The sequence below is a fragment of the Erigeron canadensis genome, chromosome 1 (assembly GCF_010389155.1).
Source record: "Erigeron canadensis isolate Cc75 chromosome 1, C_canadensis_v1, whole genome shotgun sequence".
NCBI lineage: Eukaryota > Viridiplantae > Streptophyta > Magnoliopsida > Asterales > Asteraceae > Erigeron > Erigeron canadensis.
The window spans coordinates 2799565-2818406 of record NC_057761.1 but is presented as its reverse complement, the minus strand read 5'-3'; the positions used below and the strand labels follow the sequence as shown (position 1 = coordinate 2818406).

The following is an 18842-nucleotide window of genomic DNA, read 5'->3' as shown; positions in this document are numbered from 1 at the left end:
TTTTAATATTACTGTTCTCGATATTTAGGACCTATACTAAACAAAAGATTCTCACTAGATCAAGTGGTTGCAACCTTTAATTTACTTTCAATAGTTTAATTAGAAAATCGTGAAAACCCACAACTACTTTAGAATTACACACATTATTATATTTAGGTATTGTAAGCGACTCTACCGATGATACGGGACTTACTGATTTACTAACTACACACGATCGGGCACACAACCCTTGAATGAGTGTTGGTTTTGAGGTATTCTTTGTACTTTATAAAAATAAAACATAACTCGCTTTTCGTCATTAAAAACCGCACACATCATTTATTTAAATAAGAAAGTTATAAATTACAACTCAAACAATTAAGGAAACTACAACAATAAAAATGCTCAAAACACATACGAAAATTGCCAACCAAAGTGATGGTAGTAGCACGACATAAAAGCCTGTAACAAATGCTATTAACATAGCAAGTAGCGCAACTCCTGTAAGAAAATACATAATCACAATTCTCTTTTCAATGTACTTTTGTTGTGCCTCGTCTGCTTCATCAATAATGTCACGATAGACTAGTAACACAATGTGTGCCAACAAAACAGAGCAAGAACAAGAGAATGCTATAGCATTAGTGATAACGAAAACTTGGAATGCAACTTTTCTAAGTAGATAGGGTGTGCCTTTTTTGGAGCCATTGTCACCATCAAAACCACCTGGCACAGTAAAAGCGGCTGCAAAGGATGCTGTCGCTATAAGAGTAACCACAAAAACCAGATTATCCACGAAGGTAAATTCTCTTTTGGTTTTTCTTTTCCGACTTTCTGATTCTTCTTCGAAGTCGTTCATGTTTATGTTTGGAGACGGTGAGATTATTTTATTAGACATGTTTGTACCCGTAGCTATGGCCTGCAATCATTTGTTAGTAAGCAGCATATATTTCATATGTCTTGGAAAGAATTAGCTTTTAAAATTGAAAATCTATACAACGTGTTTTAAAGTAGAATACTTCAAATTGTTTATTCTATTTCCTAGTAACTTCTTTGAATCAAATATTCAATAACGAGATAATAAACTAATAATCAATAAACAGTTAACAATATATTTTCAAAATCGTCATAAAAATGTCAACTTTTACGTTTTTAATCCAATACAAAAAAAATGTCGCCTGTGTTTTATTTCAAATTAAAAATAACAAAAGCAAATATCTTCCAAATGAACCCTAGCAAGGAAACACTTCACTTTGCAAAAGTTCATTTTGTAAATTAAGCATATAGTCATTTAATAATTAAAAGAATTTAAAGTATTAAGTTGAATAAAAACGATGGAAGTATAATTTTCTTCAGATTTAATAACCTACAAAGGCAATAAACCTGTGAGGAGGTATACATAGTTTGAGAGTGAAGAAGAAATGTAAGTACCTTAATCAATCTCTCTTTCTTTTCATCGGAAGCTATCATATCCAATGGAGTGCGCTTTTCATTGTTTAGGGAATGCAGGTTAACCCTAGAGTTAATTACCTTCTGCATCATTTCAATGTTTGATGCTGCCAACAAATGAGCAGGAGTGTTTCCGTTGTTATCTTTTTGATTGATAAGGCTTGTTAACGATTCATCTTGAAATATTTAATTCAATTACTTCATTTTGATTGCTTTCAATTGCAACATGAAGAATGTTTCTTCCTTTTGTATCAGTTAAATCTGAGCTTCCTGGACATATGCTCATAAGGACCTTCATTGTTTCACAATGACCTCGACTAGCTGCAATATGAAGAAGTGAAATGATTGTATCACCTTGAGTCACTAACTCATACCCAATAGAGTGGTTTACATGCAGCAGTTCTTTCATTGCTAACAAACTGTTATAATGAACAGCATAGCGCAAAGGCGTCCAATTGTTCTCATCTTTTTGAATTAGTAGATCAAGCCTTCCATGAAGCAAATACTTGACACATTCTAAAAGGCAATAAAAATTCCAAGTTAGTTTTAATTTTTGTAGATATTCTGATATATCAAATGTAAGTACAAACATATAATGATATTTGACAATAAAAGAGATTACTTCAACTTTTGTACATTAAAATCTTATACAAATTTAGTAAATGTTTTTCTGTATCTGTCGATTTATACTAAAAATATTGTTGCAATACATAAACAATTCTTTCAAAAATGTTGTCAAGGGGTTGTGTAATTAATTAGGTGTGTAATTGAGTCGAGCCTGTTTGTGGTTACCTGTGTTGGAATATATAACAAATATCATTAAACACAAGTACGCAATGGAAGCAAATAAACTATGTAATCAAATAATTAACCTTGAAATAGGATTAGGATTACCTCTTGATGTAGATAACAAAGTGAAGAACTTTATGAGGATTTGAAGTAAATCCCTCTACGTTTGCACACTAGACACCCCGTATATCGTATGCTAGTACCTTGATCACTAACCGAACAACCGTTTGTCTAAACCCTTTAAAACCCTAAAACCGAAAATTCCAAACCCCTTTGGAGAGGGTTCGGCCAAGAGGAGAAAGAGGAAGAGAGAAGGAGATTTTTCAGTTTGAATTAAATGAATAAAACCCTTAGACTTAAGCCCCTGTTTATAGGACTAATTGTTAGGGTTTTTCAATTTGGTGACCAAGTAATCTCAAGGCCTAATACCCTTGAAATTTTCGGCCCCCTATATTAGGAATTAGTGTCCAACTCTAATTTTCTTATTTCACATTTAACCTCCTTTTAATTAATTAAATACAATTAACCCTTTAACTTATTTAAATTAATTATTTAAGTGATCAAATTAATCAATATATTACTTTAATATATTAATTAATAATATAGAGTTACCGTATCATTTCGTGTGACCCCGTAGGCTTAAATCATTTCCGGACATACGTTCATTTTACGTGATCATATTCTAACAACCTGAAATAGACTCAGATTTATTCGAGCCAAACTTGAGCTTCAACTACTCAATTAATTAGACTATTCAGTTAAGCTTTGAGAATCATAATACCTAGTTGAAAAGCTCAAGATTCTTTTCAAAATAGTCGTATTTTTAGTGTGTTGTCAAAATAGCTTTGGAATTTTTTTTTTTTTTGAAACTAGTAAATCCGGGTTTCCCAAACCCGGACTCGAAAAAGAGGGTCGAACCCGGGGTTCCTAAAACCGGACTCGCAGGTTTATGACATCTTACAATAACACGTTTTGACCAAGTACAGGCGATGTGACTAGTGAGTGATGGGTTTCGATTTTACACCATTTATTATGTATCTTATTTGCACCCCTCTATAAAGTGGTCCCCCTTTTTTAATTATAAATTTTGTATTTTTGTGTTTGGAGTGTTATTGTGTAAAAGATGTGAATTGGAGAGAACACCCCGATCTCCGGAACCGCCGTTTCTGATACGCACAGGCCACACAATCCGTATCCCATTGAAAACGTCCACCAAATAAAACTACAACAGAATAAATCCTCATTGGAGAACTCGTGACACGGACTCGACTCGGCGATGGGGGGAGTTAGAAGTTTTTGGAGAATCGAACTCAAGTCGGGAGAACTCAGATTGAAAATTTATATGCATACACAAGTATTTTTGAAATTATATGTAATATAACTCTAAATATATATTCCAAACTTCAAATTTAAACATAATTGGTTAAAAACATTAACATAATAATTTAAACTTTAAAATTAAACGTTAGAATAGTTAATAGATTCACGTTTCATCATCATTTTGTCCGCATCTGACCACCACCGCCAGCCACTTCTCGCCACCAAATCTGACTACACTAGCCCACTTTTAAACTCCAATAGCCACTAACATCTTTATACCACCCAATAAACACATAAACCAACACACCAACACAGGATCTGAACGCATCTAGCCCGAAACCACAAATAGACACGAAAACAAACAGATGTACATAACCTGAAAATACATTGGGGTGCGGTGGTCGCGTGGAATGGGGGCATGCGCTGGTGGCGTGGGCAGCGGTTTGGTTGGAGAAGAAAGAAGGGTGCGGTGGTGCGTTAGGGAGTGGTAGTTCGGAGATGAAAAGAAATATAAAGATATAGATAGAAATTGGAGATTGTGGAAGGGATTTTGCAAAATAATGGGTTTGAGATTCTTATTATAGTTCAGGGAAAAAACGGAAAAAAAAAAAATCCTATGGGAGGATTGGTGTAAATGAATTAAAGTTTAATGTGAAAAATAAAAAAGGAATGGGAGATTGTGGATAGAAGAGAGAGAAATTTGGGAAATGACTATTGACTGTTAGTTAAAGACTTACAACTTTCACCTACTGCATTACCATCTTCTCAAAATAAAACTTTTAATAAAATAAAGCTTGTCTAACACCTTACAAAAATAAAAAATTTAATAAAATAAGTCAACATTACTTATTAAATGGTCATTCCTCATTTTTAAACTCGGCATTCTTTTGACATTAGTCAAGTGTGGTCAATGGTCTTATATTAGATATTAAACGTCATCGTAGGTGATAATCGACTTTGAAAGCCCATATTCTATTTTTTGTGGCTTTTCACTCCTTATAATGCATGGCCATAGTACATAAAAAACGTCTCTCAGGCTTGGTTATCCATATTCAATAAACCTTAATTGAAAATTTTATACTTCATACTTTCTTAGCAAGATAAGTTGCAAAACCTTTATCCAAACTTACATTTATGTCATTCAATTGAGTACCCAAAACCTACATCTATCATGTTGACCTACCAAAACACCCACACCCTCAATCGCCAATAAATAAGCATCATCCATCCTATTTCATCATTCGAAAAGTAAATAAACCAATAAATGCAAAACAAAACTTGAAAGTCAAAGTTCAAAAAAGGAAAAAAAAAAGTCAAAGTTAAAAAAAAATTCAAAAAAAAAAATAGTCAAAAGTCAAAAATTCAAAGAAAAAAAAAAGAAAAGAAAAATGAAATCTCACAAAGAAATTCAAATCTACATATTCACCCATCCGTTTTTCAATTGTTTGATATTTAATTAAGTTTGGATATTATTTTCTATAAACTTGAGCTATTAAGGGGGTTTTCCTTTAGGACTTAGTAAGTATGGATAAGCAAACTCAAGGGGCAAGTAATTATGTGTTTCGGCTAGAAAACGATTTATATATTGGAGTGGAAAGTGTTTTCTAAACCCCGCCAATGGCAAAACACAAATGTAGCTATGGGTGGTTTAATATCTTTTACTTGGACCATTGTTAAAATTATGCCACATTCGAAATGTTTAATATTATATATGTAAATTACCTTTTTATTTGTTTAAAATAAAGGGTGCATCTAAGAAATGCACCATTTGTTTATTAGCATCATAATTTTAATGATTTTATCATTTGACCTTTATTGAAAAATCTTGATTATCCTCTTTCACTTGCAATAGGTCTTGATTGTGTAGGGGAATTCAAGACCCCTTTGGTAGAAATTCCACCACTTTTTTTTTTCATAACTCATTTATGTTTCGGAGTCACTTTATCCAAATCATTTTGATAGTTTGCTTGAGAACAAGCAAAATTTTAAGTGTGGGATGTTGATATTAGCCAAAATATTCATGTTTTCATTATATTTTTAAAGGATTATGGCACGTGAGTGTAACCACCTATTCCCAAATGGTTATGTAATGTAACCACTTAATAGAGTGGCTATGTAATGGAAGATCCTTCCATATTTGGGTTATGCCATGTAAGCACCGGCTAACATCAGTTTTTGTGACTGGTTAAGAATGCATCACAAATATACCTTTCAATTTTGATTTATTATCTAAAAGCCAACATTGGTTTACGTAATACCTTGCAAATTGAGATTTTTTTCCCCTAGGCAAAACCGATCGTAAATCTTCAATTCTAAGCCAAAACACAATCGAAATCATTAATTTGTTTCCCAATTCATGTTCCTTATCATAATCCGATCCTAACCATGCCAAGAAAGTCACCAAAAGATCGTGGAAAAGTAGGGAATAAATCGAAAAAGATAGAGATAAAATTCGACTACCTCTTTTGTTAATCGATCAAATTATCACCTTCGATCTTCTTCTTCTTCTTCGTTTGTTGCTGATTCATTCCAATTGAAACCCACTTAATCGATTTCTTCATTAAAATCGACGGCTATCAATCAAGATCCAATTCCGTCGCCGCCTACCACCGATCAACCGCCACTGACCGCTGCTACTGGAGGGGCTGCCGGCCACCATAAGGGGGTGTCCATGGCAGCGGTTAATAATGAACTGGGGGCTCAATCGACTGATTCTGGGCAGAAGTCTGATCATGGGAAAAAATAGGCAACCGCTTCACATATAAACCCTAATCGGCTTTTATTTTCTTTCCCACTGCATTCGACCACTGCTACTGCTACGGTCGACCACCAGGAGGCTCCTGGTGGTGTGGCCAAACCATCGTCTATAGCTGCAGGGTCGGGTTCTGATCAAGCTAATGGTAATAACCGAGTCAATTCGCAAGTGGAAACTCATCAGTCGGCCGCCACGTGTCCAAGTCAACGAGGGTCAACGGTGAGGGTCACCGGTTACCTTTACAACAGGTCCGCGTTACATGGCATAACCCAAATATGGAAGGATCTTCCATTACATAGCCACTCTATTAGGTGGTTACATTACATAACCATTTGAGAATAGGTAGTTACACTCACGTGCCATAATCCCTATTTTTAATGGCTAATATCCTTCATTAGTTTGCATTCTAAGTCCATATTTGTATTAAACGATCACTTAGTGCTAAATCGATGATTGGACGATCAAGAATGAGACTTAGGATGCATGTGGTCATGCGGATGAAGTGGTTCGAGTTTTGGGATGTTGATAAGCTGAATCGTTAGAAAAAGGACCAGAACTGCAACAGTTCCAGTAACTGCCGTCAGATTTAAGACTTGATGTGCAAAAGCTCCTGCAGCAGCCCGTTAATGCCATTAAATGGGACCTGCTTTGCCTTCACGTATAAATGAAATGCTCATTTCATTTTTAAGCTTAAAAATGCAAGTAGACCCCACCTAGCATGCACTATCTTCTTTGAGGAATTAATTAGGCTACCAATGGAGACTTGACACGTGGCCATCACAACTATACTTCACGTACTTGTGTGGGATACGCACAAGAAACAAGCCCAGCAGAAAATAAACTCAAAAGCCCATCTCGTTCTTCTTTTCCTCTTTCTGGGCCGAGCTCCACTAGACAGACACACTCTTTTATATTTGAGGAGGCTGCACTTTTATTTTTATTTTTTTCTTATCACTCATCAACACCCACATCTAGAAAACCCATATCATTATCATCCATCATCACCACCATCTCTATCCTAAATCTAAACCCACCATTTTCCTTATCCTAAAATTAAATAGTGATACTTTGATTAAAAGATTTGGGCTTTTTGTTGGAGTTGAAGATTGAAGATAGTTGCATTATCATCTATCCATCCATTGCTTTCTATTTGTGGGTTGTAATTTCTACTCATATTTTCATTATTATAAACATGATTTGCATATTTCTATGTGTGTATTTGATTGTTTGTGTTATCGATATGGAGTAGTGATTCTTATATGTTTACTTAGACAATATAATGTTTTTCTATTGATTGATTGTGGTTAATTGGTTGATAAATGATAATTTGTGGATTTTGACTTCTAGAGTCAAATTTTGACTAGTTATTTGTTAGGATTTACATTATGAGTGGGTGTTATTTCCAATTGACCGATTGATTTGAAACTCATTTATTGATTAATAAGTGTTTTTGCAATTGTTTGTTGCGGGAATAGTGACGCAAAACCGAATGTTAATCTTGATTTCATGATTTGTCAAAGTCGTCTTTTTTAACTAATAGGATGTGATACTACTAGAAATGCAACCATTAAGTGTGTACATGTTTTATTGGGGTTTGTTTTATTATAAAAAGGGGACACCCACCTTATGATTGAATGAACCAACATGAGTCGTTTTTAATGCTTAGTTAACGAAGTCAGGGAATACTTGTGACCGCAATACTCGGATTTGCTAACACTAGTGGGTCTAAAATTGAAGTTTGGTATTAAAAGAGCAACCTCTATGAGAAGTCAAGTTCCACAAGTTGTCGTTTGTCAACCCGCTATTATTGTCTAATAATCAACCATGATCATTACACGATAGGGGAAAACATGTCTAAGTGAACATATATGTTGATATTTGATTGTTTATTTTATTTATTTTGTTTGTTTATTTGCATAGCTTAGTTGTTATTTTCATTTGTATTCTTTTCTTAGTTTGAAAATCAAATCTCAAAAAATTCTTTTTTTTTATTAACAAAGTGCATTTCAAAAGGTTAAATAGTTCGATTAAGTTTTCAACTCATCACCTCCTTGTTGACACTCGAGTCATACTTGTCATATACTTGTGTATTTGGTCAAGTATTTGACTTTCCATCATTTCATTTCATTTTCCACCTCCATTAGTATTGACCGTGGCCTGTTAATTTCCGACGACATCATTCGAGCCCCGCGTCAACGTCCGACTTCCAACCCTGCAAGCTTTGATTAAGAGCTACGCTCGTTATGTGTCACAATTTCCAGCAATAGTGCCACCGTTAGTGGTGGTGGGAGGCGGTGGACAATTATAAACACATTCTGTATAGCTTCGAATAACAGTGTGTTTGGCCGGCGACGATGGTGGCCGGTGGCGATACGCTTATCACCGCAAAAAGAGACGGTAGTCGTCGTGGTGGCTGCTGATCGGAGAAATATGATGGGAGACGGTGGATGGAGGCGGAGTAAATGAAAAGCGGGATTAAAAAAAGGGGAAGAAGAAAGGAAGTAGATCTAGATGTTAAAATGGATAGTTGAGATTTATTTTCCAATTTTTAACATTTTTTTTCTTTTTCAAACTATGACAACCCATATCACTATTTTTAGTTAAACTCCAATCATCTTTGTGATACTTTGATTTTTAAACTACGAGGATCATCCTCTAAAAGTTATGTATGTACGAGATCATAATTGATGTAAAAATTCTAAAGAATCAATTAAAATTACCTGCCGAGTTTGAAATTGCCGCCGCATGTAATGCTGTTTTGCCATTTGGTCCCGTAAAACTTTTGCCTTTACTCTTATTCAAGATTAGTTTCACAATTTCAAAATATCCTCTTTCAGCGGCAAGGTAAAGTGGGCTTTCTTTCAAAACATTTTCGTGATTTGCAAGTTGAGGAACTTCTTTTAGTAAGAAAAAGACTACAGGCGCATGATGATTTTGTATGGCAATATGCAGTGCATTGTGTTTGTCCTCAGGCCTTATGAGAAGTGATTCAATGTTCTCCTTATTTCTTTTTAAATGATCGAACATGATTTGAAGAACATCAAAATGTCCTTCCCTTGCAGCAACATAAACAGGTGTCTCCCCTTCCGAATTGTGACATGATATTAGGGAAGGCTGCTTTTCAAGAATATCTTTTACATAATTCACATCTCCAATCTTGGACACAATGTGAAGAGTAGTGTTCATATTTATATTCAATCCAAGCGCTTTAAGTTTCTCCAAATACTCCTGTCTTTCATGATCATGTATTGATTCTGCAGGGAGAAAATATATACATTAAAAAACCAAACCATGAGAAAGCCATTTATTTCATTTTACATACTCAAAAGATATGACGAGGATAACCTTCTTAGAAGATTGATCCCTAAAAAAACTATAAGAAAAAGAAGGGAAAACAACGAACGCTATTGCAAGGACATGAACGTCCTCGCTATACCTAGCGCTGTAAATAAATTGAAGAGTTCATGAACCACTCGACGGAAAATTCGTTCGTATACGTTGTTTAATTAATTGAACAAACATGAGCACATGCAATCATGTCTTAGTTTAGAACGAACATGCAAAAAGCTAACGTTCGTTCATTTATGTTTGTGAACATTTGTTCATCTATGTTCATGAACATGTTCCAGGAATATTTGTTCGCTTATTTTTGTGAACATGTATTCATATATGTTTGTTTATCTATACTCTCTTAATTATAAAAAGAATAGCCCTACGTTGAAAGTTACATGGGGAAAAATGTCTAAAATACCCTTTAATGATTATATTACAATAAGAGTCTTTTATCTTTTAAAACATCTTCATCAACCCTTTACAACAATTACTTTTACATCTATTATTTACATCACTCGACACGACCTCTACCACCAACAGTCGTCCCACCGCCATACCGTCGCCATCACAAACACTGCCGCATTGCGCGAGTACCGTGCTAATAATGTGTGTGTGTGTATATATATAATATATATATATGTGTATATAATTCCTCTCAGTTTTATTTTAAATGTCATAGTTGACGGTTAAAGTTTTTTTTTTTTTCAACTTTAAGCGTTAATAATTTTGTTTGTGTTATGTAGTAGTTGATGTAAATTATATCAATCAATTATATATATAAAACTCAACCTATTTATATAATTTATATCAAGGGTAATATAATACAGTTAAAAGAAAAATATACTTAAAAAATGAAACTTGAACATTTGAATGTGATAAGGGAAGTGTTGTTTATGTATACTAGATGGATGCTCGCGCGACGCAACGGTGATGGTGATAGCGACGACGGTAATGGTGGCGGCGATGTGCGGCTGCGATGGTGGTGGTGTCGTGGTGGTGAGTGTAAGTTAATTGATCTAAGAGGGGTACTTAATATAATTTTTTAAGGGTTGGAGGTCATCTATATTGTAATTTATTTTCATTAAGGGTATTATAGATAAATAAGTGAAGATGTTTAAGTTAGTGAATAAAAAAAAAAGGGTAATATGGTCATTCCAAAATCTTAATTACTTAAAGAAAAGATATAGATATAAATAATATACTTGATAGATATTTTAGTTAATTGTTGATTATCTATATTTTAAACACAAAATTTAATTACAGATACTTCTTAAAAACATGTCTTTTTGATTAGATAAATATTTAAAGTAACATCCTAAATAGAGATTATCACTAATATTAATACCCAGTCGTTGGCCAGTAATAACTAAATGTTAAAAAAAAAAAAGAAAAAGAATATACTAAAACCAAAAAGTAAAAGGGAATAGGAAAACAAAATGAAAAAGTTAATCAAAAACCAAATGTTACATGTGAAAAAAATATAAAATCAAATGTTAAAAAAATTAGAACGAATATATAATGCAAAAAAAAAAAAACAAATAGATTAAAAAACAAAATATATAGCATTTGAATAAGATATATAATATTTTAAAATGTTGTAAAAGAATAAAATGTGAAGTGTAAAAAAAGCTATAAAAACAAATACTAAAAAATATTTTAAAAAAATAAATTATATAAAGTTAAAAGGTAAAAATAATAAAAAGAAAACACGAGGGGCAGAAAAGAAAAAGAAAAAAAGAAGTGGGCAGAAAAGAAAAGAGGAAAAAGGAAGGGGCATAAAAGGAAAGAGAAAAAAAGGAGGGGGCAATATGTAAAAATAAAAATAAATAGTAAATAGATGGGGACGGGATTTTGAACCCATAACCTGAATCATTTGTGCTAGGATAATGATAAATCAACTTAAATGGTGTGCCTAAAGATAGGCCTAATAGTAAGATGATGACATGTGAAAAAATCAGGGGGCAAAATTAGGAAAGAGAATTAGTGGAGTCCACATGTCAAGTTTTTAAAGTTTTAGGTTGATTTTTAAGCATATGCGGTAGGTTGATTAATCATTTTCCTTTGTGCAATTTCATTTGTGCTCGTTTACTTGTATAATTTATATGTTTGTTTATTAATGCTGTTTCATTTGTACTCGTTTACTTGTATTCATTTGTTTTTGTTGGTTTATTCATTCGTTTATGGACAACAAACCAATTTTCTTAATGAAAGAACATCAAGATAACTTTATGTTCGTTTATGGCTTTTCTTAATTTAGAGTTTAGACGAATGAACATGATGAAGGCTTTGGTGTTTGTTTACAATCCAAGCTATAGCCATGTGGGTCACAAGGCGACAAAGAGATCAGTTGACTTTTGATTTGACTATACCTAAATGAAGACATGTTCTCGACTTCTCGCAGTAGGTGTAGTTTTTATTATTTTCCAAGTCAAAGTTATTAAAGAAAACTGACTTTTTTTACTACACGCATATAGCGTATAGGAACAAGTATTTTGTATTTCATATTTTACTAAACTAATATATTTTTTATATAATTTATAACTCCCACCACAATTTAAAAAAAATTATCGACTTACCTACATGCCTTCGAAATAAGTATACTTTTTTAATTGTCTTTAATAAAATTAATATATCTTTTCTAGATATTCAATTTCCACCAAAAACAAGAGTATTTGGTTTACGTCTATTAAAAATATCTCATTTCTAAAAATTTTCAATAAAAGTAACATCATTAATTTTTTAATGTCAGTCCTCCGTTATGTGTCAAGTCAATTTGCTACGTCATTAAAAAATACTGACTACCTTTGACTGCAAAAAATTTTTGTATACACCACATTTACATGGCTATTAACATATTTATTCTTACAAAAAATCCACCTAACCTATTTCTGTCTCCTTGTTTTTCCCATTTTTTCATGAATCCTATCTTTTCAATCGGTTCAAATTGGTTGGTGTAGATTAAACTAGGACGAAACATAAGATTCAGTGGATAATTCGGCATAAGCGGTATTCTCTACTAGTGTAGCGGTGGTGGTGGGGTTTGGCAACAACGGTGGGATCCGACTATACATCTGTGGTGGGATCCGACTCACGGCCGGCTTAGATGGTGGTAGAAGTGGCCGACCGGCCGAGACCCGATTTTTAAAGGGTCCAATTTTTCTATTTTTAATGTTATATATATTAAAAGTTATGTGACATTGTCACTTGATTGTTTACTTTTTTTTGACAACGTAAGTAGTTATTTTTCTCATTTTATATATTAGGAGGAATGAGGAATATGTAGTTGTTATGTACCTAAGGTTATCTATAAAACTCACACATTTAGTTTTTTAATTCATAAAAACATTGACAATCATTTTTTTTAATATTCATTATACAAAAAATATTAAAAAAATTAATATGTGATGTCTTTTATACCTAAGTTTAGGTACATGACAATCACATATTTACTTTTCTCATGTATTATTTAAGAAAATAATAACATAACAGTTTGTTGCTTATCATTTTTTAAAGATTTTTTATATTACTTTGAACATATTAATATTTTATTTATAATTTAAATTTAGTTTTAGATTTTGTAACAACCGTACTTTTAATATTATATATGTGCTAGTTAGGTTGTTTACGTTCCCGCAAGCCTTAATTATACTTGAAGCTAGTAGGTAATGCCCCAAATTAGTAATCTAAAGCTAATGATATGTAAAAGAATTTCCCAATGAAAGTACCTCGGAACAAAAATTTTTAGAGGTAATCAATCGATACGATAATAATAACTAAAGGCTCACAAATAGAGATACCAGTCAAAATTCCTATGGATTGCCCAACGAATCAAAAATAAAACCAAATCAAGAGGATGTGATCATGATAAATAAAATTTTCAACTAAAGATATAATTGGACGTATTATGTACGTAAAAGCGTCGAAAACTTAATAAGTGAGCATATAAGCTTAAAAATTAATACAAATTTACAACCAATGACCTATGTAACCAACTAAAAATACAAAAATATATCCACACACATAAATATACATGACTTATACACACATATACATATTCCTAACTAAAACAACTAATTACTTATATTTTACTAACTAAACACTTACAAAACAAATACATAATTAACATATACTTATACAACAACTTATACATTAAAATTTTTAAAAAAAAAAAAAAGAAATGAAACCCCTACAAGTCCCCCATGAGGCCGCCCCCCCCCCCCTTAAACACACACACTCCTTTTCAAATTACACACTCTTACACTTCCAAGGAAATTAACACTCAAACTCTCTCTTCTCCCAACACACACACAATTCATTTTCTCTCAAAAACTCTTCCTTCTCTCCCTCTCTCCCTCTCCATTTCGGCAGCCCCAAAACACCCAAGAACAAGAACAAAAACTCATCTAAACACTTGCTAATAATAAGGGTTTAGGTTAGAATAAACAAGGGTTTGATTAAGCTACATATTAAGGGTTGTTTAAGGTTGAAACTAGGGTGTTGGAGGCTTGAGGAGTCACGAATTTTCTGCCCATTTTCATCATCAAAAACTTGTTCTTCAAGGGTATATATCTTCATCTCTTTACTAGATTAATCTTGTTCTTGTTTATATTAAAAAGGTTTTATCAAAAGGTTGTGTTTTCTTCATGTTTTCTTTTGAATACACACTTGATGAGGGCAAAGTTGATAGGATCTTCCTTTCCATGCTCATGCATGTTGAATCCATGAAGAAAGATCCAAGGATTCAACTAGTTTAAGACCCAAAAGTGTGGATATAAGTTTAATAGTCTTTGATGTGATTTTTCTTTTGAAAGATGGCTATATTCATGCATATTATGAATTCTTCATGTTTTTTTTTGAATATACACTTGATGAGGGCAAAGTTGATAGGATCTTTCTTTCCATGCTCATGCATGTTGAATCCATGAAGAAAGATCCAAGGATTCAACTAGTTTAAGACCCAAAAGTGTGGATATAAGTTTAATAGTCTTTGATGTGATTTTTCTTTTGAAAGATGGCTATATTCATGCATATTATGAAAGTGATATTTCTGGAAATATTCATAAAAATTATAGATTTTGTTGATAAAGTGTTGGATCTATAAAAGCTAGCTTCAAAAAGGTGATATGTGTTGATAGATTGTAAAGTAACTTTTTATATAAAAAGGTGAACATGATATATATATTTGTATTATATTTCTGGAATATTTCATGAAAAATATATTTTTTATATTAATGGATTTTTGATGGTTAAAGCTTTATGTTAAAAAGTGTTGATTTAAGTGCATATATGCTAGATTTAAGAAAGTTGGATTATTGTTTGGATTATGAGATGAAGCTAGGCTTGTCATAGGTGAAAAATGTGTTAAAATCAAAGTTAATATTCTGGAAAAATTATGGTAATAACTAAAGTATGATTATGGAACCAAATAAGGCAAAATAGGCTTGAAATCGAAAACCGAAAACTTGTTAAAATGCATTTTGAGCACACACATGCACCATAACTATATGACCATGAAAATGTGATGAACATACTGGAAATATGACATATTAAAAGTATAAAACTCAAGTCATTTGATGCATGGCAAGAATAAGCTCAAAAATAGTCTTTTCGGGTCAAATAATCACCAACCGAAAGCACAAAATTGCACATAGCACACCACCACCACAATCACGACTTAACCCATCAAAATATGATGGACATTCTGGACAAAATGAAATAAGAACAAAAATCCCTTTTGAAGCATTTAAATTGGTTGAGAAATGAGGCAAAAATCACTATTTCGGTAAACGATTTTATGTTTAAAAGTCCTCAAATTATAAGAACACAAGAGAGATTGAATGGTTACAAATTTTATTTGATAAAAGTTGCCTAAAAAGGGCCTGGGATTTTAGACAAAAGCTCTTGTGATGATTTCTAAGTGTTTTTATAATTTAATGAATTTAAAAGGGATTTTAAGGAATAAATAAATCAATAATAAATTATATAAATGATGAACTTGGACAAAATCACATAAATAGGGTTAAAATAACTTAAACCTACTGGAGAAAATTAATTTCAAGGAAAGAACCAAGTTTTACATAATTTAAGAATAACTAGCTAAGTTAAAAATCACTAATTAATCACTATTATTAAATAAATAAGTAATAAAGCTTAAATAAATAAATGAATAAATAATATTACAAGTTTAAAGGCATAATACTCAGTAGATAATCAAAATATAATTATCTATGAATTTTAAAGGTAATTTAAGAACCTAAGAATAATTATAAGGAATTATTTAATTAATTAATGAATAAATGGAATAAATAATTAATTAAATAATAATAAATCAAGGAAATTAATATAAATCAGAAAATATATTTTAAAATCCAAAATACTACTGTACCAATATCAAATAATAGTACAAAGCAAAGTGTGCAAAAGAAATCTCGCGAATCAAAGCCGAATTACCGAAATTCCAACATACGCGCAAAAACGCTTGACGCAAAAACTACTCTTACCATCCATCCAAATTTAACCAAACATTTTGAACATCATAATACACTTTGATTCCATAATTAAGTAACAACCAAAGATAGGCAAGCCTACTAGCATAAATCTCATGATCTAGTTCACTAGTTCATGTAATACGCACTTACGTTGTGTATATTTGAATACCATGGTTTAGGCTTGCTCGGGGAACGACATCGCTAGGCACCCATCTCGTATTTGATCAGCCCCCTTACTCTCAAATCAAGTGAGTCATAGCCCCCTTTCAAACTCTTTTATGTGTTTTACTTTCGGGGTGAAAAGCATGATAAATGAAACTACTTTCTATATATGCAATGTTTCTTGAAAGAGAGTTTGTTATATGAAATGATTCTTGATATATGAGTATGAAATGATAACAAAGGATTTATGTGATGAGCTTGAGTTCTGTCAAACCGCGGCGTTCGGTACACTACTATTTACTCCGAAAGTGGAGGCCTGTAGTTAGTTAGTTGCGCAACTAGGTTTCGTCCGCCCACCCAAAGCGTACCGTTGGAAGGCTGGTTGCCTTCGTGACAACCTTCACTTCTAGTCTGGCCCCCGGGTGTTCTAACTACCTAAGGATAATCGGGCGTCTCCATGGCACGACCCATTATCATTATTGTTATTATTATTACGGCACTTGATTGACAGCTTGTGCTATGAATTGAATTATTGGATTGTAATCGGACTTGAATAAAATGGTAGTAGTAGTGGCTCAAGTACTTACTCATCTAAGATAATGGAATTAGACCTTGTGGTCATATGACAAGAATTTATTTACATGGGTTAAAATTGAGTGGAACGAACGATTATCAAAGGATGAATTGGAAATATTCATTAAATTGGTAATTCCTAATTTATTTTGTAATGATGTATATATATGCTTATTGTATTAGTTAAAAACCTATGAACTCACTCAACTCTCGTAGTTGACACTTTTTCTTCATGCTTTTCAGGTTTAGAGCAGTAGGTTTGCCTATGGAACGCTTTTGGACCATGTGTTTGCATGGCGAACGAAGACTTGTAATGCAAACATGTTTACCTTTTATTCGGATTTGGACTTATGTTATGATTTTAATCGCTTTACTTTGAACTATGTAATCGTTTAATTGGGAATGGTTTAAGACTTTATTTAAGATGTTTTCCATTTAACCTTTTGTACCATGTCGTTCTGTGACATCTCGTGTTTCCGCCGTAGTCGGGGTGTTACAGATTTTACTTATTTAAGCATAACCTTAGATTGTTAATTTTAAAATTTATATTTAAGTATTAAATTATCAATCGTCCCACAAATTAATTTTTGATTTTCAGTTTATTTAATATAATTTGTTACACTGAGTTTAGGAGCCTCTTTTTTTTTTACTCGGACTAGATCCATAAATCCTCAGGGACGGCACTGATCCAAATATACATCGGAGTTGGTGTGATTTGGCGACAACGATTGTTGTCTTATAGATCCAAGACGGTGGTTGTGGTCAGTCGGGCGCCAGCCTAGAGGTGGCTGGTAGAGGTTTCATGGCGGCAGAAGAACCTCTTTGGACAATCTCTTTTATGAGTAGATATAATATAATATTTGTGTCTAGAAATTTTTCACACTTACTCTCTTCTTCCTCTTTGGTCATCTTTCTCCATCACACTAACATATATTTCTGCTGCTCATTATCTTCATTGTATATATAAAATAAATAATAATAGATATATAATAATTTTCGCTCATTAAATGAATTAAATTTTTCTTAAATTTCTTAGATTAGTTCTTTTTTTTTTTCATCCAAGATCCACATCGGCAATTATTAACGACTTGACAAGTCGATGTTGCACTTAACAAAGAGCTGACGTTAAAACCTAACGATGTAACTTTTATTGGAAAATTTTTAAATTTAAGATCCCTTAATAGACGAAACTTTCCCTTATTAGATATTTTGATTAAAAAGTTTATTTTTTTTTATGGATTTTTCATGAAAACAAAACTAAATTCAAATTTTCATTATATTATGTTTTTCAAAATTACTTAACATCATGATCAAAATATATATAATAATGATATAAAAAATAATAAATGCATAAACTTAAAGATTTTCATATATTTCATAGACAAAAAAAAATCTCATAGAAGCATATATTGATGTAATTTTTTATGCAACATTTTTGTTTATTTGAATATGAAACATTTGTATCAACCTTAAATTCATTTACATAGTTGAAATTTATATTTGATATATTATAATGATGATGCATAAAAATAATTATACATCGTTATTTTCATTTGAAAATTTTTAAAACAATTGAAATTACTATTAATATCCAAGAACCATTGATATGAGAGTGATTGAATGTAAACTACGTGGCATTATAAAGTTAATGATCATGTATATATTATATATACGAGAGCAAGTACCCGCGTATTGCGACGGTAAAATGATGAGGGTGATAGGTCATAAAGCATGATAGGTCATAGGAGGTTATATGTCATAGAGTGTCATAGCCAAATGCCTTAGTCGTACGGGCTCCACCCTCGGATTTAAAAATTCGTCGAAAGTATATCGAATGACATCTCTAATAAAAGAGCATGAAATTTTAAAAACACCCATATAATTTTTATAACTTATCGATGTACAATTTTTGAGATAAAAGATTTTGAAAGAATTAAAGGAATAAAATGATTTATGCAAGAGAGAGAAAATTGTATGCATTGAAGTATGGTACA

At 32.3% G+C, this 18842-nt stretch overlaps 2 protein-coding genes across 2 annotated transcripts; both read right to left on the bottom strand.

Annotated features, from left to right (window-relative positions):
• Window positions 1-302: 302 nt before the first annotated feature.
• LOC122585021 (ankyrin repeat-containing protein ITN1-like) lies at window positions 303-1661 on the bottom strand. Its single transcript, XM_043757120.1, has 2 exons — window positions 1411-1661; window positions 303-898 (listed from the first exon to the last, which is right to left on the bottom strand). The coding sequence occupies exons 1-2, from the start codon at window positions 1519-1521 to the stop codon at window positions 350-352; spliced, it is 660 nt and encodes a 219-aa protein (XP_043613055.1). The 5' UTR covers window positions 1522-1661; the 3' UTR covers window positions 303-349.
• Window positions 1601-9478, bottom strand: LOC122588812 (receptor-interacting serine/threonine-protein kinase 4-like). The gene is made up of 2 exons (XM_043761055.1): window positions 9013-9478; window positions 1601-1944 (listed from the first exon to the last, which is right to left on the bottom strand). Exons 1-2 carry the CDS (start codon window positions 9476-9478, stop codon window positions 1601-1603), a joined length of 810 nt encoding a protein of 269 aa, XP_043616990.1.
• Window positions 9479-18842: the final 9364 nt, after the last annotated feature.